Here is a 22,572-nt window from a genome sequence, read left to right as displayed (position 1 = left end):
TTTTAATGGCTGAATAATAGTCCATCGCATATACAACTTTTCTATCCATTCATCCATCAATGGGCACTTAGGCTATTTCCATGACTTGGCTCTCATAAATAATCCTATTATGAACATAGGGGTACAGATACCTTTTTGAGTGGGTGTTTTTGTAACTTTTGGATATATTCCCAGAAGTGAAATTGCTGGATCATTTGGTAGTTCTGTTTTTAATCTATGAGGAGCTTCCATACTGTTTTCCATAGTGACTGCACCAACTAACAGCTCTACCAACACTGTGCCCGGGCTGCCTTTTCTGCACATTCTCACCAGCATTTCTCTCTTATCTTTTAGACGATGGTCATTCTAACAGGTGGGAGGTGGTACCTCATTGTGGTTCTGATTTGTAGTTCCCTAGGAACTACTGATGTTGAGCATCTTTTCATGTACCTGTTGGCCTTTTGCATATTGTCTTTGGAGAAATGTCTATTCAGATCTTTTCCCTGTTTTTAAGTTGGGGTATTTGTTTTTTTGTTACTGAGTTGCATGAATGCTTTATGTTTTTGATATTAACCCCTTATCAGATGTGTAGTTTGCAAATATTGTTTTCCTATTCCATAGGCTGTCATTTCACTCTGCTGATGGTTTGTTTTGCTGTGCAGAAACTTTTCAGTTTGACAAAGTCCCACTTGTTTATTTTTGATTTTGTTGCTTGTGCAAAAATTATTCTTGCTAAAACCTTAAGCAATTCATACTCATACTCCACTTCTAGGAATTATCTTCAGGAAAAATCAGAAATGTGGGCATAGATTTATGCCCAAAGAGGTTCATCACAGCTTTACAACATTAAAAAAAAAAGGATTTAGGAGCACCTGGATGGTGCACTTGGTTTAGCCTCCAACTCTTGGTTTCAGCTCAAGTCATGCTCTCAGGGTCATAGGATCGAGCCCTACATCAGGTTCCATGCTCAGTGTGGCATCTGCTGGAGAGTCTCTCCCTCTCTCTCTGCCCCTCCTGCTTGTGCTCTCTCTCTAAAATAAATACATAAATCTATTAAAATTTTTTAAAATTGGATTTAACCAAAAGTACCCTCCTTCCTCTGTCCTCCCCACTCTCAAGGCTCCAGTTCCAAGGTCCCTCAAGGACTTCTCTCTGAGGTCATGTCCTCATACTGTGGAAGACTTGCCTGCGCATCTGCCTGCTTCCCCCAATTTGAGCCCCAGGAGCACAGGGGCTACGTTGCATCCAGCACCTATCCTGGTGTCCAGCACATCGTAAGGACTTGACACATGTTCAACTTGCCCCAGCCAAGTTCTTGGTTCGCTCAGATTGAGATTCAGACCGAGAAAGAATGATGAAGCTTGAAGAGAATCTTAAAACTTCTGTTTGACTTTTGTGGAATAACCACGGAAATGTTATTGATTTTTTTTCCTGGTTTTTCTGTTTGGTTTTAGGATGGCCTTATTGGCTTGCTGAAAGTCGGTCTGTAAACCGCTCTAAACTTTTTTTTTAGTTAATAGAAACTATAATGGAGTTTTGCATTTCCAGGGCACCTTCCCATCAAGAAGTTCAAAGCTTGACAACAAATCTTAATTTCCTGGAGACCTAGTAACATTCTACAGGGGTGAGAGGGAAGGGAAGCTTTCACGACTTAGGCTTAAATGACGGTGCTGTATCTGCCTCATTTAATTAAATCTGCTGCCATTTAAAGAAAACTTCCCCAGGGAATCTGGGTTCCCAGGAATTCAATTCTCTTGCTTTTTCATTTTTTTTTCCTTTTTCTATTTTTTCCTCAGAAAATTCTAGCTATAGCCTGCCAGGTGGCCTTGTTCTATTGTTCGGTTGAAGTATTCTATCACCAAGGGACACCTGGGTGGCTCAGTTGGTTAAGCACCAGCCTCTGCCTCTGCCCCTCCACCCCTGCTCGAGCTCACGCTCTCTCTCAAATAAAGAAAATCTTTAAAAAAGAAAGTATTTTCTCACCTATTGCTCTAACAAGAAAAAAGGAATAGCCCATTTTACCATGAACTCCAAATTCACAAACATAATGGCCACACAATGTCATTTATAGGAAAGGCTGTCCCTCGCAACAGCCACTCCAACGTGGGAATAATTAAAAACAACATGAAATAAACCACCTCCCTGGGACCTGCATCTACTTCACAGATTCTCGTTGGCTGCAGGGGCTGCCTTCTGCTCCACGTGTTGGGGATCAAGCCTCAGTGACCCGAGGGACAGAACTAGGAACGACAGCAACTGCTCATCACCTTAAGAGACATGACGCCCTCTCCATCCTTACACTACCGACAAACATTGATTTCCAGCCAGGAAAGAGTTTCTCTGCCTTGGCCACTGTGTTCCCTCATTAGACCGAATTTTGGGAACGGCATCCTCCCCCCCAGGCCTGGGTCGCAGGCACTGAGACTTCGCGCTGTTGGACGCCGTCATCAGCCGGGTTGAACACCTAGCACCCACGCACACGCGGCTTTGTTGCACTTCTCATTTGTATTAAACCAAAAAGAAAAGCTTTTCACCAAGCCCTCTTGGGGCCTCGACGTCTTGACATTAATTTGTGTGAAAATAGCTAGAGAACGAAAACCTAATCTAATACAGAAAAGAGACCCTGGTGACCTCAGGTTAAGATACAAAGGCCTTTGTGGGGCCTGGGGATTATTCTTAATAGAGACTGTGGCAAATGTGAGCAATAAATTACACACCCTGTGGTTTTCCCATCAAGGAGCTGGTTATGAAAGGAAATAAAACTCTGCCATTAGTAGCCAAATGCACACATGTGATGATAGCTACAGGCTGTCCTTCTAGGAGAAAACAAATCGTGTACTTGAGTATGCTGTCTAGAGGGCTGTGGATGAATAAAAGTGGCTTAACACAATTATTCAAATAATGATAATTTAATGATTTTTACACTAAAAAACAACATAGGCCTAACTAGAATTTTCTGCCAAAAGAGGAATGTTAAATCGAACAACGTAAAAATGGAATTCACAGCCACGGATTTTAATGGGTTGTTTCTGTTCACTTGGCAAAGATAAGTGGGGTGAGGGGTACTATCTCCCATGTCTTCCAAAGACATTTCTGTAAGAGTAATCAAGTTGTGTAAAATGGAGAAAAATGGTTTGAATTCCAAGAAATCATTCCTCTTGGACCATGACAACTTTGAACAAAAATATTTTCACAAAATTTCATTTTAATCATCTTCTTTACAAAGCACAATACTTAAGACTTTTCTAAATACAATTTTAGAAAATGAAGCAAAAAAATAATCTCCATAGATGCCGGTCGAGTCCATGCTGAATGCAAAAGAATTTTTTCAAAAGTGATCCTTCCAAGCTTTTCAATATTCTCGACGGGTCCATTTTGTAAAGAGTAAAGATGGTGGCTGTTCGGGCAGTGGCTCGTCAGGTCCATGATGCAGAATCCTCTTGCTGGTTAGCCCAAGGGGCGGGAATGAAGCTAGATATGGAACTCCTTCTTCTAGAATCACTTCTCCCTCTCTTTATACAAAGAAAGCCTGTGGCTTCTATGAGGGGAACAGGACAGGCCTCGACATTCTCGACATTCTAGGTTGCCAGTGCCCCACCAGGGCGCTCAACCTCTCAACGGAATTATTAACAATCCTACTTCGTATACACATCGTATAAAACTATATCATTAGGGATTTTCACGATGAATAAATGAGAAATCCAAATGTCAAAGAATTCAATCCTTATTCTTATACTAGGCGGTGGGAAATCTCTCAAGGCTTTAAGTTGAACGCAGAAATGCTTAGAAGAGTGAAGGGGGTCAGGAATGTTTTATGCTGCCCTTGGAAACTTGGTGCTCCCGGCCCCAAGCACACCGCGAGCAAGGCTGCTGCAAAGGCAACACGTCCAGACAGGGGAATGCAGGATGGGAGCTTTCTTTCTTTACATACACTCCCTTCCCCTTAACCGTGCCCACCGGCCTGGAAGACCAGGGGGACCAGATTCGGTGAGTACAGTACTCAAGAGAAGTAGCCTCCAGCAGCAAGGATGAGCACGTAGGCAAGAGGAAGGTGGGGAAGGGAGAGATGAAGAAGGAGACATTTATCTGTAATACTTGGGATAATCGATACCATGTGCTGATTTCTTTTTTTGTATTACTTCTTCCGTGTTATCAATTCTCATTCTTTGTGGTTGTGCAAATCCATTAATATTTAATACTTTCACTCTAAAACTCAGGAAATAGACAAAGCAGCTTTTGAGAAACATAAAACATCATCGGGGCCCTGATGGGACCACCCCCAACCCCCAACCCCCCAACAATCTTGCAATACAGTACGCCCCCTTGTTTTCAGCTAAGGATGAGGAAACAGTTACATAGGCTAAGCCTGAGGTGTTCATTTGCTACAGAGATAGAGCGGACAGACAAACACCAGTTTCCTTGGGACGGAAAAAGCAATTCCATTAATGCAGGAAAAAACCAATGGCTACACTTCAACAAGAGCTCCCCTCCCCACCATTCTCTTGGACCTGAGGAAGGGGTTACAAGAGAACAAGGCAAAGGACATTATGTGAGTACAGTTTAAACAAGAGCACACACAGATAACCCAGTGCAGGAAATAACACAACTTCCCCCCCTTGTTTTCATTGCATTTTATGTTTATTTATTTTTGCTTTCATAATGCATATTCTGTTCACGCAAAAGGTGCAAAAGACAGGAAGCAGGGGTTTAACTTGGCTGATGAAAAATCAAGCAGGGGTGACATTTCTAGTTCCATGAACAACCTACAACTAGGAGAACTTAAACGTCACAGCAGGTACCACAGAGCGCGCCCAACTTCACAGCTGTCTCCTCTTGGGACCTTTGGCTAGGTGAGAGAAGCTTTGAAGACAGTGGCCTCTAGTGGACTTTGAGAAGTGGCTTTAAAAAAAAAGTTGTTTTTTTTTTTTCTTGTATTTTTGTGTTTTCGTGTTTTTTTAGTTTTTGGGTTTTTTTTTTGTTTTTTTTTTGTTTTTGTTTTTTTGTTTTTTTGTTTTGTTTTGTTTTTTTGAATCATGGTAGCTGCATCACAAAAGCTCCAATCAAGAGGGTGGTAAAAAGAAGGCACAGATCATTGCAAATACCAGGTTTTCTCTTTCTCTTGTTTTGTAAATATACCATCATATATAAGCTAAAATTTATCTCAGGGTGGTGGGCTTGGCTGGCAGGGGAAGGGACGGGTCGGACCTACAATTGCATATGTAATAGAATCCTAGAGGGCACACAAAGCGAGGCAGCTTCCTGCCTAAAGCAAAAGGATGGGACACTCGCTCTGGACTATGTGTGATAGAGACACTGGGAGAATCTGTGACAAAACACGATTAAAAAAATCATAAAATTATAAAGCTTGTAAACGAATAATCTGAAATTACATTTTATTAATGGAAAATATCATCAAAATAGTACCACTATGGACTAAACTGCCTGAGTTTTCATTTCGCATGAGATCTCATAGTAAAAAAGCCTTTAGCACAATTTGCTCTAAGTCACAGCCAGTGCCATGCCCAGGATTATTCCATGGGGAGGAATCTCCTCTTAGATGGGATTTGTGTTGTGCTATCAAGACTTCTGTGCTAACCTTTCAAACAGGGACACATGGAGGCAAACCTTTAATCTTTTGGCACAAGGTTATTTTGGCTGGGGCGGAACATTTGAGTCTTGGACTCAGGATGAATAATGTGATATTTCATTTATCAAGTATTCATTTTGATTGAAGAGTTTTCTTTATGTCATTAACTTCCATCTATAAAGGAAAAACAAGAGCCGGACAAAAGCATAATGAATTCGCTGGACTGAGAGAAGCTGAAAGATAATCAACCTGGTCGAATGAAAGAAAAGAATCAATTTCACACTTTTCAAGACGGAATGGGTGACGTGACATCTGAAGAACGAGAGGACAACGAGGCCAAAAGTGACGGAAACCTAAAGAACGGGCACGCAGATGCAAGGCGCTAGGAAGTGGTGGGTGTGTGCCTTCTCAGGCTCCCGGTAACCAAAATTTGTTGGAAGCAGCAAGAATTCCAGGGTCCAGGCCAGAGGGCAGAGCGGGCTGTACCGATGTGCTGGGCCACCTAGCGGTGTTGGAAGGCAGCTCTGGTGGGGCCCAAGAGGGTGTCTATCGGCAACCCCCAAGTGATGAGAAGCGGTTACCTATCCTTTCTCTAAGCAGCAAGGGTCCCAAGCAGCACAAGGGACACCAGCTGGACGAAAGCTCGAAGTCTGCCTTCGGCCTTCTGCAACCCCCGCATATTCTCTGTGGGCATGCAACTCTCTGCACATTCTCATTTGGTAACAGCTGAGTTGGCTCAGGGGATGGCGGGGGATGGGGCTCTGATGCCCTGGCAGGACCGACGTGGCTCTTGGTGAGAAGGACAGAAAAGCGAGCGCCGACGGTGGACAGCTGTGGTCCTTGGAGTTCCAATGACAGAAGCCAGCTGGCAACGGGGCGCCCCCAGCACCACGCCCTCTGGCAGTTGCTGTAATGTGACCTTTGGAAATTGGAGGGAACTTTCCACAGAGGAGACGTTTCAGATAAATTCCAAATGACAAACCCTACTGGGGGCACATGGATTCATGCCTCCCTTCCCCCAAGACTTTCTGGATCGCAGGCGAGGACTGAAGTGAGCCTACACAGTTCTAAGAAAATGGCCACAGGAAGTGCATCAGAATCTACAGAGAAGGGACAGTCATCTACTTTCAAAATGAAGTCCTGAGGCAGCCACCACCCCTGACTGGCCCTCTCTCGAGGCAGCCAGACCCCAAGATACCCACCTGCAACCGAAGACGGATTTTCTTCTCTTCATCCAGCTCTGACAGTAACTGCTTAATCTCTCGTCTGAAAAGCAAATGGCCATGAAATTAAACACAAGCCCGGACTTTGGCAGTAAGAGCTAAGAAGTCTCTTACCACCACCAAATCCATCTGAACATTTTACAGCGAACACATGGACACAACATTGTGTTCTTTCTTTGCATTGTTACTGCTTGGCATTTACTGCAGAAAGAAAGGCTCGCTATTATTTCTGGGCTCCCCAAATATGTGGCCATCAAACAGGAGGTCTGGAATGATCTTTGAGATCCATTCGTCTAAGTTTCTCCTAAGGGGAGAAGATGGGGAAGGTGAGGCCAGAGAGGTGGCCTGACTTGTCCAATGGCTAGACTTGAGGATCTGAGCTCCGGTTCTGCTACCCTCCCTCTCGCTGGCCCTTTGTTATAGAATCACTGGTCTTTAGATGTATTTACATAATAATTTTCACTGCGGCCCAGGTATGTCTTACTTTCACAGAGCTTTAAATTAATAAAAGGTTACTGGTAAGTTTTCATGGATTCTCACAAAATCTTACAAAGAGTAACACCTGAAATCTCGGAGTTAAAATAGCTCAACTAACCATACGGTAATGGCGTCACAGAGAAAGAAGATGTGAGTTAGGGTACACAGTCTAATGCCCTTTACAACATTAAATAATGAAGTGGAACAAAGTTAATCATCTTGCAGACTCAGCACTCTACTCAGGACACTGCAACCGTTGCCATTCCGGCCAGAGAACGGTATCGCATTTTAGGGTAGCAGATGCTCCATTTTATGTGCACATTTTTACTAACTAGGTTGGAAAATAAAAAAAAAAAAAAACCAAGGACTGCAGAGAAAGTATACTAACTAAGGTATAAGTTATATTGCATTTGCTCCCTTCAGATGGGCCCCATGACGGTCCCTGTATGTGGCTCAACGTCCAGGCCCTGCTACCGGGTTCTAGGATGCTAATGGGTTGTTACTCGTTACCGTATTTACTCAAGCCCATGCCATGCACCTCTATGTCAGCGGGCACTACTTAGAGCTCAGGAGAGAGGTAGCTGAGATCTGAAGCAGATGGCGTGATTCCAGGAAGACTATGGCAGGTCGGAGGAGTTAGTTGGGGAAGCCAATGCAAAGAATGTCACGAAGTCTTGAACTGGTCAAAGAGGGCCTGAGCCCGAGAGGAGGAAGGAACACGGGGGGATTACTGGAGAAGAGCCAAGGCAGGAGCAGGGAGGTGAGAAACAGCACACGTGGGGAGGAGGGGGGTCAGTAGGGACTTGCGCTGAAGACTGAGAGAGAAGGGACACTTAGAGCTAGGGAGCTAGGACCAGAGGTTTTAGGGACCCAGTGGCCCTGGGCAGGACGACTGTGAGAGGCAGGCATGGGGCAGGCGATTCTCTCACGTGTCGATTCAAGAAGACATGGGCTGGGGAGGGACGGTCATGGGCAAATATGCCCGGGCTTCCCAGTGGGGAGGAGCGTGGGGCAGAACGGCCTCCAAGCAATGGCGGGTCTTCTTTCTGAGGCAGACACAGGCCATTTCTGATGTGGCCAGTCCCTCTCAGAGGAATGAAAGGACTAAAGACCTGGATCTGGGCTAGACTGACCCCAATGACGGTCCTCTTCAGAAGGCTGAGAACCAGCGCTCTGGGATGTCCTGGGGCCATGGGGTCACTGTCTAGGCAGGAGACACACGCCACCTGGACACGGCTGGGGCCCGTGGTTCGGCCAGCCTGTAACCCGCAGACTGAGAGAGGACCTGGGGACTTTCAGGAGTGAGAGGCGGCCTGGCTGACCATGAGAGAGCCTTTCTAGCTCCATCCGGCTGGTTTTGCATATTCGATGGGCACCTTCCAGGTGGGGGGTAAGGCCAGGGGGCCCCAATTTCATTCGGCCCCTCCCAGCTGGAGTGGAGCAGAACCCAAACAGAGCCACAGTTCTCCAAGTGAGTTCCTTATAACCCTTGTCCTAGGGTGCTCTAGAGAAAAAGGAATGTTCCAGAAAAATAGCATACATTATCCTCTCCACCTTTCTGGTGTGCAGCGAAGGCTCAGAGCTGTCCTTTTGGAGAAAAAAAATCAATTATGTTTAACCCAATACTCCCCAAAGTATCTGGCCACAAGACACATCAGGGCCTCTAGCTCCATGCAGGGCGGCAGGTGTCCACTGTCGTTTTTCAAAATTCTGTTCAGGAAACGCCTGCATAGATGCCTCCCCATCTAACTCCTCTAAGAAAGAGCTAACTGATCCCTAAACTCTGAGCCTCAGTTTACTCAGATGAGAACTGCCCTACTTCTAACCCTTATACTGTTTCTGTCACCGCATGCGGTATCCTGGGTAACAGTTACGTGTGCTATTTATTTTTGCCTTCAGGTCTTTCTCGTCGTCAGAGTGCTCCCCGAGGACCAGCGATGCAGAGAGTGTGTGTAGAAACGCATGGAGAGAGCCCCAAGTCTCATGGGGAGAACGTCTTGCTGAGAGTAAAGTCTTGGGTTTTAAGAATCCCCGCATCTCTCACACCCATTCCAGCCCCTAAATGCAAGCCAATCACTTCGTCAGACAGTGAGCTGAAGAAATGGCAATTTTGCTGGTGCTGGAGGAAACGTGGGCTGTTGGGCTAATCGGGAAGTGGTAGAAGCGCATACTGTATTTTATGGGGATTTAAAGATCGTTCTGCTGGATGCATTAGTCCTGCTGGGTGCATTAGTCCTGGTAAGTCCGCCCCACAGCCAGCCCGTGCCCTCCCTGCGTGCTGCAGATCCGGTCACACAAGGAGCTGAGGGACACGAAGCCTCTCAGGTTCAAAGCCACCTCACCCCTGCTGCCATCACCCTGAGGGAGCGGGCCCCCCACTCATGCAGATGGGAGACCCAGGCTTGCAGAATGTGGCCCCGGCCCAGCGGGCAGCCACTTGGGAGGTGGACGAAGAAGGGGCCCCAGACACTCACTTCTGCTGGTCCTTCATGGTCTCGATAATGCTCCTCAGCTCGCGGACCTGCGTCCTTAGCTCCTCCACGGCCGCTTGACTGCCGGCTGCGGGCTCCATCTTTGGTTTTCCTTCCGAGCCAAACAGAGACGGGGAGTTGGCTCTGTGTCCGGCTGTTCCCAAAGAGGACGACAGGGGGGCGGATGTCGCCGAGGACAGAGGGGCTGGCCCACCACCGCCCCCTGCAGCCATGCTCCCTGGCTTGGGCGGCAGGGACGCTTTGTTGTCGGACACCTGCGATGAGGGAAGGCGGAGAGGATTCAGGCCGGGGATCCGTGTTCGGGTAAGTCCCCGTCTATATCCCTGCGCCCGTCTCCTGAAACACACTCGTCACTCACCCCTTCACCCACAAGCCCTCCAGGGCCGACTTGGCACAGGCATCCCCCCTCAAGAGCCTCCCCCTACGTGTTTTAAGTTCGGCCACCCACCTGGTAGTTCCTAACTGGTTTAACATACGAGTCTGGAGGCCCACCTGCTTGCTAGGCTCTGCAAACTCGGAAGTGAGCAGAACATCTTCCTAGCTCCCGAGAGCTCAGAACACAGTGAGGAGCGGACAGACCAGCCGACACACTGCAGACGCGGGGGGTGCTCTGCACACAGGGAGGTCAGCGCGGAGACATGAAGCACACACAACAGACCGACTAGCCCAGAGGGAAGGTGCCGGGGAGCTGCTGAGAGCCCCATCCTGGAGGAGGAGGACTGGGAGGCGGCCAGAAGAGGAAGGGCGATTGGAGAGGACAGTTCTAGGGGGGAGGGAATGAGGCACACTTATGGCAAGCGGTCGCTCGGCAGCGGGGACGGCACTGGAGACGGGGTGCAGGCTGGGGAGGTAGAGCGGGCCGTGCAAAGGGGTAACAACATCCTGCACAAAGCTCACGACGACTCCGGCTACAGAAGGGCCTAAAGGTGGGCACACCTGGAGGCCGAGGGAATTCCTGGGAGATTCTCATCCAAGGAAAGCCAGGAATGGTGGGCGTCTGACAGACAGCGGCCAAGGGCAGAGAGCAAAGACCGCTCTGAGAGCTGCGGCGAAGGCAGGCTCATGCCACCGAGAGACACAGTGCCTGGCCTCGGGGAGCAGACCCCCGGCAGAGGGGGACATGGGTCCGGACAGGCTGCAGGGCCGGGGGCGGGGGACGGAGAAAGCAGGCTGGGAGCTTGTACCTTTCTCAGCAGGAGGAACAGCCTGAAGGCCCAGAAGACAATTTCACTTTTGGCATTCTGAGTTTCAGGAGCCTCAGGGATAGCCAAGGGGACACGTCCAGGGGGCAGAGCCAAGGAGTGAACAAGTGAGCTGGGCCAGAGAGATCACCTGAGGAAGCGGCACCACGGGGTGAATAACACGGTATCGGGGGAGAAGAGACCCAGTGATGGCACCTGCGGACTTGGCGAACTGAAGAGGTGGGAAGGGAGAGGCGTCGGGGACCAGGGCAAAGAGCGCGACCAGAAGAGGGGCGGGACTTACAGAAGTCCCCCGAGAGATTTTCAGAAGAGAAAAAAGGGTTGGATAAGCGGGTCAAGGGCGCTGAGAGGAAAACACGGCTTGGGGGGCTTTCGGTGCCACAAGGGAGACTGAGGCCCAATCACGGCAGGTCATTGCCCGAAGAGGCAGAGAGGTGTGGCCTCCAAGTTTAGAACTCTCTTTCCAGAAAGCTGGCTGAAGACGGAGGATGGGAGCAAGAGAAAGCGTTCACGGAGAAGCCTCAGGAGGAGACGGACTCATGCAAGGGTTCTGTTTGCTTTCAAAGACGGGGACGACGCTGAGGGGATGATATGCTCGTGGAAAAGACCAAGGCAGGGCCAAGCTGCAGGTGCAGGAGACAGGTCGGTCGGGGAGGCCGGATGGAGAAGTGTCTTGCCCCAGGAGGAGGCGGAGAGGGCACAGGAAGTAGGACAGTCACGGGCAGGAGGGAAGAGGGGCATGGGGCAGCCCGGGGAGGAGGCAGCAGCAAGGGAAGGTGAGATCCTGAGACCTAGGGCAGGGGAGCAGAAGGGCAAGCCGCACGGGATGCTGGGAGGCGAGGGGCTGAGTGATGGGGAAGTTGAGGCTGGCGGTGAAGCTTGCCAACACAGCTGGGCCTCGTCCAGCAGCAGGTGCCCAGGGCAAGAGCCAAGAAGGGGCTGGCTGGCATGGTGCGGAGGGAGAGTGAGGATTCCGGCTGTGCTAGAGGGAGAGACTGGGCAGAGTGAGCCAGAAGCAGATGGGCCATCATTCCCAGCCTCTCCGCCCGCCTTTTCTCTGCCAAGTTACCATTGAGGAAAAGCGCTTTCTGCTGCCAGGGACAGCGATCCGCCATCCCGTGCTTATTGCTGTAGGAGTTGTAGTAAGAGGGAAGAGGGACTGACATTTATGGAGCGCCGGTCACGTGCTGGTCGTCGGCTAAATGACTGAAACAGGGCTCGGCTGGCATACACTTTTGAGAGCAGGAAACCAAGGCTTAGGGACGTGGTGGAGAAATTCCCCAAGTCCACAGCTAATAACTGGCAGGACTGGGCTTCAATGCCCTCCCCTGCCGACTGGACACTGGAGCCCCGTACCGCGACGGTGGCTGCCTGAGCGTGACGATTCATGCGCTCCTGCCCTTCTTTTCTTGGTTTCTTTCCTATTCCGGGGTTCACACTTTTCCCCACTTCGCACTCTTCATCTCCCCCCGTGCCTCTTCCAACCTACCAGTGTCCTCACGGACTGACTTCCAGGCAACTCTTCCATCAATGCGTCTTGCAGCATTTCCTACCTCACTCTCTGTCCCAGCCCACTGCAGCTGACAAGGACTTCTGCAAGTCCTCACACAGTATTGGCCACTATACACCCTACCCAAATTCGTTCAGGTGGAATTTATAGTAAGCGATAAACAACATGCCAACTCCCAGGAAGAGAACCGGGCTCCTGGAACGGAACTGAGAATCCGAAACCTGCAAAGCCACTGCCCACCAGTAGATGTCACTACAGAGACACCCCGGGGCCTGCAGAGAGCCCGCAACTCTAGGTATACCCTCCCGTCATCAGAAAGAGCGGCGCTAATTCCAATTTCTGCAAATGGAACCCTTTTGTGAAGGAAAAATGCTTCAATTTTGTGAATAACTACCACTGATGTGTTTTCCAGGATCACAGTTTGGTGTACCAGACCAGGTTTTTAAGAAAATTCAGACATGTGTAATTTCTTAAATGTGCAAGAAGGAAAATCCTACATACCCTGTAATTTCTTTGTGTTAATTCCTGGTTCAAGTGTCTTTAAAAAAGGACTGCAATTTTCTGCTGTTGGGCAGAAAGCAGTTGCTAATGTGTATAGAAAATAATTCCAATTGACTGGGTTCTCTTAGCACCAGAAGATGCGTTCCAAGGATGAACAGGACGAATACCAGGTATCTTTCAGAAGTCCCGGGCAGATGCTACCCACTGCCTTCTTTGTTTCTCACAAGCCGGTAATTTAAAATAGCTATACCATTCCCTGGGCATGCAATGAAATGAAAATGTTTTTAGACTCTAAACTGACCATAATAAATGAATCCAAAGCTGCTTTCTTTGGGGGGCCCTCATTAGTTAGTCAGAGTCGCGTGCTACTGCCAAACATACTCTGCTACATCATCAGTTTTGAACACAAAAGCCAAGGTGTGTGGGCAGAGTACACAGCACTTAATGTACGTAGTGCATTCTTTCTCCACACCTCTAAGCCCTTCAAGTTGCTTGGGCTGTGGTGGCGGTGGCGGCAGTAGTGACATGTGACAGTATATGTTTATGTGTGGCTGCTGGTATGAAGAGATCAAACCACAAGAGAAAACATGGAAAATCAACCACTAGACTTGTATCTCAGAGATTCTGCCAGCTTCAGGGACTTTGTAACATGTCTCTGGGATTTTGATGACTAAAGTAATAACTGTTACAGAGGAGTAACAAAAACTTGCATTGTCTGTTGCACTGGACTGTTTGTGTCCCCTCAATTCATATGTGGTAACCCTGACCCCCCCCCCCAGTTGTGATGGTATTAGGAGGTGGGGCCTTTGGGAGGTGATTAGGTCATAAGGGTGCAGCCCTCATGAATGGAATTAGTGCCCTTAGAAAAGAGGCCTCACTTAGCTCCCTCTCCCTCTTTCTACCACTTGAGGACACAACAAGAAGTTGGTGGTATGAGTCCTCACCAGAACCTACCATACTGGCACTCTCATCTGGGGCTTCCAGCCTCCAGAAACGTGAGAAAGAAATTTCTGTTGCCTCTAAGCCACCCCATCTACGACTCTGTTAGAGCAGCCCAGACGGACTAAGCCATCTGGTGATCCTTGTCAGGTTTGTCAGTCGTCATCAGAGCACACCCGAAAAGGCTGGGGTCCGTGCTGTGTGGACACCCTTGCCTTGGCTGGTCACTCACTTGGGATATGGTAACAGTCTTTGAAGTTTTCTTTGATGCTTCCACTCCTCTGTGTGCAAGCGAAACGTGTTCCTCTTTATCTTCTTCGGGACTTGGGGAGTCAAAGATATCAGGGCTTGAAAGGGAAGACTGGATAAAGCCAAAAGAAAATGCTTTTGTCAGAATTACACCTTAGCTGACAGAGCTTTTGTTAACATAATGCTGTATGCTTTTCAAAGCACTCGCCACTTCTATTTTGTTTGTCTCCTTATTATAACCTCGAGAGGCAGAAAGGGTGCTATTATCTGTGCGCTAGAGATAGTGGCAGAACTGGGACTAAGAAGCGAGATTTCCTCCAGCAGGGATCTTTCCATGGGATCCTGGCACCGATGCCTGTCGGGCATTTCAGCTGTCCGGGCCTGCGTCACCCAGCTTTTCCCGCTCCCTCCATCCTTTGGAGCCTCCCTTCTTTCTGGGAACACTTGCTACTGTGTGCTAAGCGCTGAGCGGTGCTAAACTTAGGTGACATGCCGGACACGGTCCCAGCTCTCACAAGGCTGACAGTCCAGGGGGAGGGACACGCAGGGCAAGAGGAGGCTACCTCTGACCTGTCTCTCCTCCTTTCCTTCTGGATCCTTTTCCAGGACCACGAAACCTGAGGCAGAGCAAAGTGCCTGCTAGAACTTGTTGGAGAGGAACCATTCCAGGGGGCATGAGGTCACAGGCCTGCGGGCCAGGGAGCAGCATTTCCATACTCCAGGGCACAGCCCTGCCTGCCCGATGGCCGGCTCACCTCTAACTGGGCAACTTATGGCTAAATCTCCACCCTCATGGGCACAGAATGGCAGCATCTTTTGGTAGAATATGGGGACAATACTCCTACCCTTCCTGTCTCACTGTGAAGATCAAAAAGCTGGATGAATGTGAACCAGTCAGTGGAGTTCACCTGGAAGTAAATGATTATTGTGCTAGAATTTTGCTATTTTAGCAAAAAGCAAATGAAAATGAAGAGTTTCTGAGGCAAGGGATTTTTTAAAAATGAAGAATCGTCCAGAAATCTCTTTGGGTGAGCTTGCATTTAGCCGCATGTCTGTGCCGTCTACCCTGGTGGTAGGAAAATCATCCTATCTAGAATCATCACTGGTGTCATTACAGAAAAATCATGCCCACATCACCCCATGTTTATTTTCTTCTGTTTATCTTACTTTCTAAGGCAGGAAACTAATATATCTAGGGATTTGTAAGCAAAGTCTTAGAATTAAAAGGTCTTATTTGTTTATCTTTGTTTTATCTGAAAATCCAATTGCCTAGAATAATGCCCCCAACTAAGCTTTCTTATTACTCTAAGCTTAACTGCTTAGTCACATTGCAGTGCCTGTACCCCTTCACTGGGAGATTTTATTCAAAAAGCCAGTTTCCTTCTGTGTAACCTACAGTTCATGAGCTGCCAATCAAATCTCACTCTTTGAATTCAATAAACATAAAGAAGCTCAGACTAGGGTGAGAGGTCCCAGGCTGGCTAATTCTGACCGGTGTATCTCCGCAGTCATTCCTTCCAATGGCCTGGTAGGAACATGTCCATATCCAGGATCCCATTTTGCTATGAAAAACCTATGGGTCTAAGTAGAGGAAGAGCCAATACGAATTTGAAATGTCCATCCACATGGGGATGGATGGGGATAAAGGGAAGGGAGTAATTATACTTCTTTAAAGCACAAATGTATCCTGTTATTTTAAGTCTACACATGAAATTGTTGCACACAGGATGCCAAAATTTGAGTCACGGCGCCATAAGCTTCCTAAGGGCAGGGACCTTGTATGTCTCACTCCCAGTCATAGCCTTTGTACCTGGCTCAGAGCTGAGTCCACACATCATAAAAGCCTATAAATATTTGTTGAAAAAGTGAGTGAAAAAAGGTACAGGTTAAAAGCGAGTGAAGATGAGGTACCTTTACCCGGTTCCCCAGATATACACGAACCCCCAGGCATGGGATGTATGAACCAAGGATGAGGTGGCGGATGGTAAACTGACTTCCTCTGTATTTAATTCCAGATGCCTCAAGGCCCTCTAGACCTTTCAAAGTTGGGAAGAATTTGGAGGAGAAAACAAAATGGAAGGATTTATAGAGAAGATGTGGGAGGTAGGATCAAACACTTAGAGATACTAAGAGGCAAGTAAATAGGTTGTGTGTGTGTGAGGCATGTCGGGGAGGGTACAGGGAGAGAAAAGATGGTAGTGACACAGGACCCTATATGAAGAGTAACAAAATAAGCCACTTTGTCAAGCCTTTCTTCCGGAAAGGTATCAACACATGGTTAGGGTAGTTTCCTACGAAGAGGAAAAATAGCATGATTCAAACCCCACCCCCAAACTCAACAGATAGAGAGAAGAGGTTCGAAGGAAGTGGCATTCTCTTTGTTCTAAATGTGGCCCTCTGCGGTGGGATCAGTGATGAGGCGAAAGGAGGAAGTGTTCTGGAAAACCTGCAAAAGGTTAAGTCCTTAGTGTACCTGGGTCAATGAAGATCATAAGACCTTAGACCTGCATTCCCAGCAAGGACAAGACAATGTGATATGGGAGAGAGAGAGAGGGAAGGAGGGAGAGGGAGGGAGGGAGAGAGAGAGAGAGAGAGAGAGAGATCGCTCATGGATGCATCAAGTTTTTTCTCAATGACATTCACTTCATTGTTTATAATGAAGAAGTGGAAGCAATAGTGCACTGACCAGATAAACTCTCATATATTCACAGGCTGGAACACTAGGTAGCCATGAAATGTGACATCATGGAAAATGGGCAATGATTGGGGAGAAAGTGCACAATATGGCAAGGGGGAGCATGTACTATGTACCCCCTTTGGAAGAAATAATGTTCTATACATACAAATACAATTTTAAATAAAATACAGATACACAGCAAGTGGTTAACAGTTCTTAGCTCTGGAAAGCAGGATTACGGGGTAACTTACTTTTGTCTTCTTGCGTTTCACTGTTGAAATTTGGTACAACAAATATGTTACAGGTTTCCAGTGAGGAAAGGAGTTATTCAAAATGACCCAAACAAAAGCGTTTGTACACATGAGGTGCCTCATATGTGTACAGACTCGTAAAAGTGTGCGGGGGGTTCCGTGGAGGGGTGCCAATAATGGGGCTTCGAGAGAAAAAAGCTTGGCCATTGTCAAGCACCTGTATAGTGGCGGATTATTCTGCAGCAAAGTTTCGTTTATAGACCAAACAAACCTCGTTCTCTCCCACCATAAAACACAACATTTTTTTTTCTTACCAATTTCATTTCAGGTTCAAATAAGGATCAGTCTGGAAGGAGAAAGAAGGAAAGTGGGACTAGGCAGTGCCCACCTCACTGGCACATGTGCAAAGAACAAAGAGAAAGAAATACTGCTTGATTCCAGAAGACTCTCCAATCACTCTTGGCCAGCAGTCTATCTCATGACCTCCCTCTCCTAGCTCGCCCTTGTATCAGCCACGGGCGGCAGAGTCCTCGGCTGGCGTCTCTAAGCCGACCTGCTCTCCAGCAGGAGGAGTGAGGAGACACTTACGGAGGTGAGAGACTGGGACGGAGGCCGCCTCCCCGTGGCTTTTGGTCTGCTTGTGGTTGGGTGACTGAGTTTCTCGGTAGATGATACCACAGAGTCAAAACCTTCTAAGTCTAAAACAAAAGTAAAACAGAGTTTTATGAGAAAAAATTGAAGTGAGGAAAGGTTCTTAGAACAGGCCACGAGCACCTTTTCCTTAATACTCATCCTATATATCTGGATTGTGTCATCATCGATGAAGGCGATTTCCATCTTCTGGTCATCCAATGAATGAGGTAGGTCTTTTAAAAGCTTCAGAAAGAGGGGGTAAAGGAGGAATCCCTGTTCCTCCACAAATGCAAGTTCATTTTGCTAGATAAAACATTCTTGCCATCCCAACACGAAAAGCAGTTATCACAAGGTACAATACCCATGGACAAACGAATGCTGATCATTGATTCTGAAAGAGGAGAGATGGCAGCTTCCTGCTCTCGTTGTAAACCACAGCCCGGCCATCCCCCTAATCATAGACAACGAACTCCCTGGAGGTGGGGAGCAAGCTTCAACCTCTCCAGCTAACTCCCGGGGCCCGGCACCATTCTGCTTCGAGAGGCATCACTCAATGGAGACGTGGTCTTCGGTCATCAGTGCGCTCATTCATTCAGGCCCTCACGGCTGAGCAGCTACTCTGGCTACACCCGGGGCCAGGTACCCAGGCTGCACCAGTGAGCATGGCAGAAAGCACCCTCCCTCCGGGAACCTCTGTCTCTGTGACAGAGGTCTCAGAGGAATATAGAATCATTCAGCCAGATCACAACCGCACCTCACATGTGTCCAGGAGGAAGGCCTCTGCTTTTACCGTTTTTACCTTTACAGTTTTGTTTCTGGAACCATGTTTAGTCTAAGCCAGTGATAGCCATCCTGCTCCTTTTTGCCCGTGATTGGTCTAGAGGTGGACAAAATTCCCCATTATATACTTCATCTGATGCCCCAAGTCATCATCTGATATTAATATCTCCCCACTTAATTGTGAATCGCTTTTTCTCCGCTCAATGTACCACTGTTTGAGGAAAAACAGAATTATAACAAAAGAAAGTCAAGCATAACCTTACCATGCCAAGACAACCACTATTAGTGTTTCAGTATATTACCCTCCATGTTCTTTTTCTAAAAGTGGATAGTCTAGGGTCACACTATATGGAATATTGCATTTTGCTTATTTCACCTATCTCGTATGCCCTGACTCTAAAAATTCTTCATAAATATTGTGATGGGGGCATAATTTTCTGTTGCACTGCCATTCATGATTTATTGAACCAATCCCCCATTATTGGATAACTAGTTTCCAAATCTTTCCCTCTTTGATTTTTGTTAATAGGAAGGTGCTGCGCAGATAGTCTTGCGTGCATGCTACGGACAATGAGTTTAGCGGGTTCTGCACGTGGCTCCCCAAAGGGGAGAACGTAAGAAGGCCCAGGTCAGGGAGGTCTGCTGGTGGGTGGGGGCTGGCTGTGGAGAACAGGAGGCACAAGGAGGCCAGGGGCTGAGCAGGCGGCTAGGGGAGGAGACGAAGGAGAAGGCCATTAAAGATTCCAGCACTCGAGCTGCTGCCGAGGGCCTTGGCTGGGTGCGGCCAGGGGCTGAGGGTACCCGCTTATATCGTGACTCTGTCCTGGCAACTGAAACAAGCTCTGGAAGCAAAAGCTGAGCAGGGTGAAGCAATTAAAGGCCAGTTAAAGACTAATTCACTCTGGTTCTCCACCGTGGCTGCACGGTGAAATCACCTGGACAATTAAAAAAAAAATGACTCGGGCCTGGCTCCCTCTCTGGGGACGGACGGAATTTGCCGGGGGGAGCAGCCTGCGCGAGGCAGCTTTTCAGTCTCCCCCCGGTGACATTAGCATGCCGCCGTGTGGAGAAGCATCGCTCTGGCAGAGGCTGGGAGAGGAAGGGAGAAGCAAGGACTGGACCGAGCGGAGAGGAGAGGCTGCGAGGGCACGGCCACCGGGGGATTCTGAGGGGACGGCCTGCCCAGGCGAGCTGTCAGGAGTAAGGCTTGGCCACAGACAGCTCCTCCAAGGCCACACTGGGCAGTGCTGACCTGGTGTGCGGGGCAACAGAGGTGCCCAAGCAGCTGATCAAAGTGGCACCTGAAGGCTCGGGGACTGGGGGCCAGTCAGACACGCAGCAGCGGGAGTGAGAAGGTGGCCGTAATAAATCGCACTTTCAGAATGACTCAGGTGCAGCGTGTGCCTTCCGCGCTTAGACCGTGACCCCCCAGGAGAGGAACCCATCCTTGGGCTCTCAAGGTCTAGCACATTCCTGGGACAGACCTGCGCACTATTCTGTGCATGAAGGAACAGGTGAACAAATGAACTAGACAACATGTGAACAACCCATCCCAGGAAGAAACTCTGACTCCTGGAGCGTCGCTTCCAGGGGCACCTACTGATGGGGCGTGGGGTGGCTGCTGCGGGCCGGGAGGCAGCATTCTGGGCCTTGCCTGCAGAGGACGCTTGGCTGGCCCCTTCTACCTCACTGGCTGAGGTCCACGCTGAAAACACCCAGACACGTGGAAGGCTGGCCACCTTCTCCTCAAGGGATGGACAGACGGCCGAGAAGACTGCCTCATCCGTCCGTCCCTGTCACTCAAGAGTAAGAGGATGGCTAGAGTCCTTCAGGGGGAGCCGCTCTTTTAACCTCTTCATGCACATCCAACTACTGGAACTTCCAGCTTGTACAAAGCACCTTTGGAAACAACAACACGAAACTTCCGGAAAGAAAGAGCCACACCAAGTATGAGGTCGCCTGCCACAAAGGGCACCTCAGAGCCCCAGCTGCGATGCACTTCTGCTTCCTGATGGCGGAGGAGGCCACTCTTCCGTCCCATAGCAGAAGCCTTCGGTGGCACAGAGTGCGCTCTCGTGACTGCAGCCCCGGGAGCTGACATGAAGGCAGACTTGCCATGACTAACTCACTGTGGTGTGAAGAAAATGTCCCAGTTTTCACGATGGTTTCTGAAATGAATCAGGCTGAAACTTGATATAAGCTTTCTCAGCCTGGCTGGGAATTTTTCCTCTTAGTAACAAATGGTTTTAATGCTCACAAGCCAATCCAAAACTATTGAACTGGCAAATGGTGGGTATTTTTTTAAAAGTTAGTTTCATAAGGATGAGAGGTTCTTGGCTCCTCTCATACTTGAAAGATGAGCCCTCTGCAGACATACGGGGATAATTTATGTTGGACAGGAGCCAGCCTGGAAAGGGCGTTTGACTCTTTGTGGCACACACAGTTGCCCATTTTCCATCAACTGCAGTCATAGCCTATTTCGCCCAATTAGAAAACGTGGGCTTATTTTCCATGGATGGGAGGAGGGATGGTACCAGTTGCCACAGGAGACCTACGACATGTCCAGTGAGAGCGCAGAAGAGAAACAGTTAAAAGTCTGAGACACATGCCTGCTGTCACCAAAGGAACAGTTTTGCAAGCTCTTAAATGGCTTAGTCCGTGTAGCTCATTGCTCTGGGCTGGAGAAAGAGCCCTAGAGCAGAAGTTTCCTACAGCTAAAGCATGGCGGTGTCACTACCTCCCAGTAGCTCGGGAAGCTATCCGTTCTCTATGTCACTGTCAAGGATCATCACGGCTGGTGGGGCTCCTTGTGGACTACAGGCCTAGAAAGGCTATAATGGACTTCTTACTCCCAACCTGGTACCACTCCATGGCAGCCCCCAGACACACATGTGAGGCGAAGATCTGACTATGTCCCCCTTCTCTGCTTAAAATCCTTCCCAAGTTCCCAGGAAATCCTGGTGACCTAGCGTGGCCAAGGCCCTCGAGGTATGGCTAGTGCCCACCTCTTTCTCTGTCCCTTGCGTGACTTCCCTCCCCTCCCCTTTCCCCTGGGGCCATCAAGGCTTTGCTGAGCAACCAGGTCCTCTTCCAAAAAGCCAGACTGCACCCTAAAGCCTGGCCTGGGTGCTCCCCTACTCACCCACCCCTCCAATCTTGGCACTTAGCACCCTGACTGGCTTTCCTTGTTGACTTATCTGTCTCCCCAGCAGCTAGAAAAGAAGCTATGGCTTTTATCTGTATTTCCCCAGGGTCTAACATCATTTCTGGCTTCTGGTGGGTATTTAATAAATTATTATTGAATAAATAAACAAACAACCTTTCTGGGCTTCAGTTTTTCCACCAGAGGGGAAAAAAATGGGAGAATTATCTGAGCTATCAGCTTTGTAGGGTTATTCTTTTGTAAATGAGAAATTATATGAAAATGCTTTCAAATCATCAGGTAGAATTTTATTTCAGTATACCATTGTTGGAGCTATGGGATTTGAGAACAGAGATCTAAGAGCAAGACTAAATGAAAAGAATAAAACAAAGCATTTTTTTTTCTCCTTCCTCTTTTCCTTCCTCCCTCCTTCCTTTTTTAAGGCAGTCTGGACAGGAAGTCTCACCCTGCATGTAGATCATGTGACTAGTGTGTAAATCATGTGCAGACACCAAATATGGGCCGTTTAGTAGGGGTCAAATGAACACCTGTGTTAGCTGAGTTACCAAATGAAAAATTCTCATTTAAGGAACAATTAGATTCTATGGGAAGATAAGCCCTCCAAAATGTGGAAGGATATAGGAAATCACCTGCTGTGTTTTCATCTGTAATCCAGGTGTGAAGTGTGGAAGACACAAGCACTGAGAAGAAGCAGGTCTGAGCCACTATCTAGCCAGCCCACTATGCCACACTTCACACACGTACGCTCACGTAACTTGTGCAAAACCCATGCGGGGTAGGCTACTCTCTACTCTTTTCCACAAAGGGAGACAGACGGAGGATCAGAGTTTAGACAAATTAGCCAAGGTCACAACCAGAAAGTGACAGGGCCCACATTCAGATTCATATCTGTGGAATTCCTTCCACTAT

At 48.2% G+C, this 22,572-nt stretch overlaps 1 protein-coding gene across 11 annotated transcripts in view; it reads right to left on the bottom strand.

The window, feature by feature from the left end:
- Positions 1 to 5,355: 5,355 nt before the first annotated feature.
- The window catches only part of SH3KBP1 (SH3 domain containing kinase binding protein 1), a 340,719-nt gene continuing 323,502 nt past the window's right edge, over positions 5,356 to 22,572 (bottom strand). For 7 of the 11 annotated variants that reach the window (XM_044234434.1, XM_044234423.1, XM_044234424.1 and 4 more), the window contains 5 exons: positions 17,676 to 17,785; positions 14,143 to 14,271; positions 9,741 to 10,012; positions 6,769 to 6,832; positions 5,356 to 5,740 (listed from right to left, as the gene is read on the bottom strand). In XM_044234434.1, coding sequence (XP_044090369.1) covers positions 5,699 to 5,740; positions 6,769 to 6,832; positions 9,741 to 10,012; positions 14,143 to 14,271; positions 17,676 to 17,785 — 617 coding nt within the window. In that variant the 3' untranslated portion in view covers positions 5,356 to 5,698. The remainder of the gene's footprint in view (positions 5,741 to 6,768; positions 6,833 to 9,740; positions 10,013 to 14,142; positions 14,272 to 17,675; positions 17,786 to 22,572) is intronic. The other 4 variants (XM_044234427.1, XM_044234429.1, XM_044234432.1 and 1 more) reach the window with 1 other exon arrangement.

The sequence above is a fragment of the Neovison vison genome, chromosome X (genome assembly GCF_020171115.1).
Source record: "Neovison vison isolate M4711 chromosome X, ASM_NN_V1, whole genome shotgun sequence".
NCBI classification, from domain to species: domain Eukaryota; kingdom Metazoa; phylum Chordata; class Mammalia; order Carnivora; family Mustelidae; genus Neogale; species Neogale vison.
This window is presented reverse-complemented; position numbering and strand designations above follow the sequence as displayed.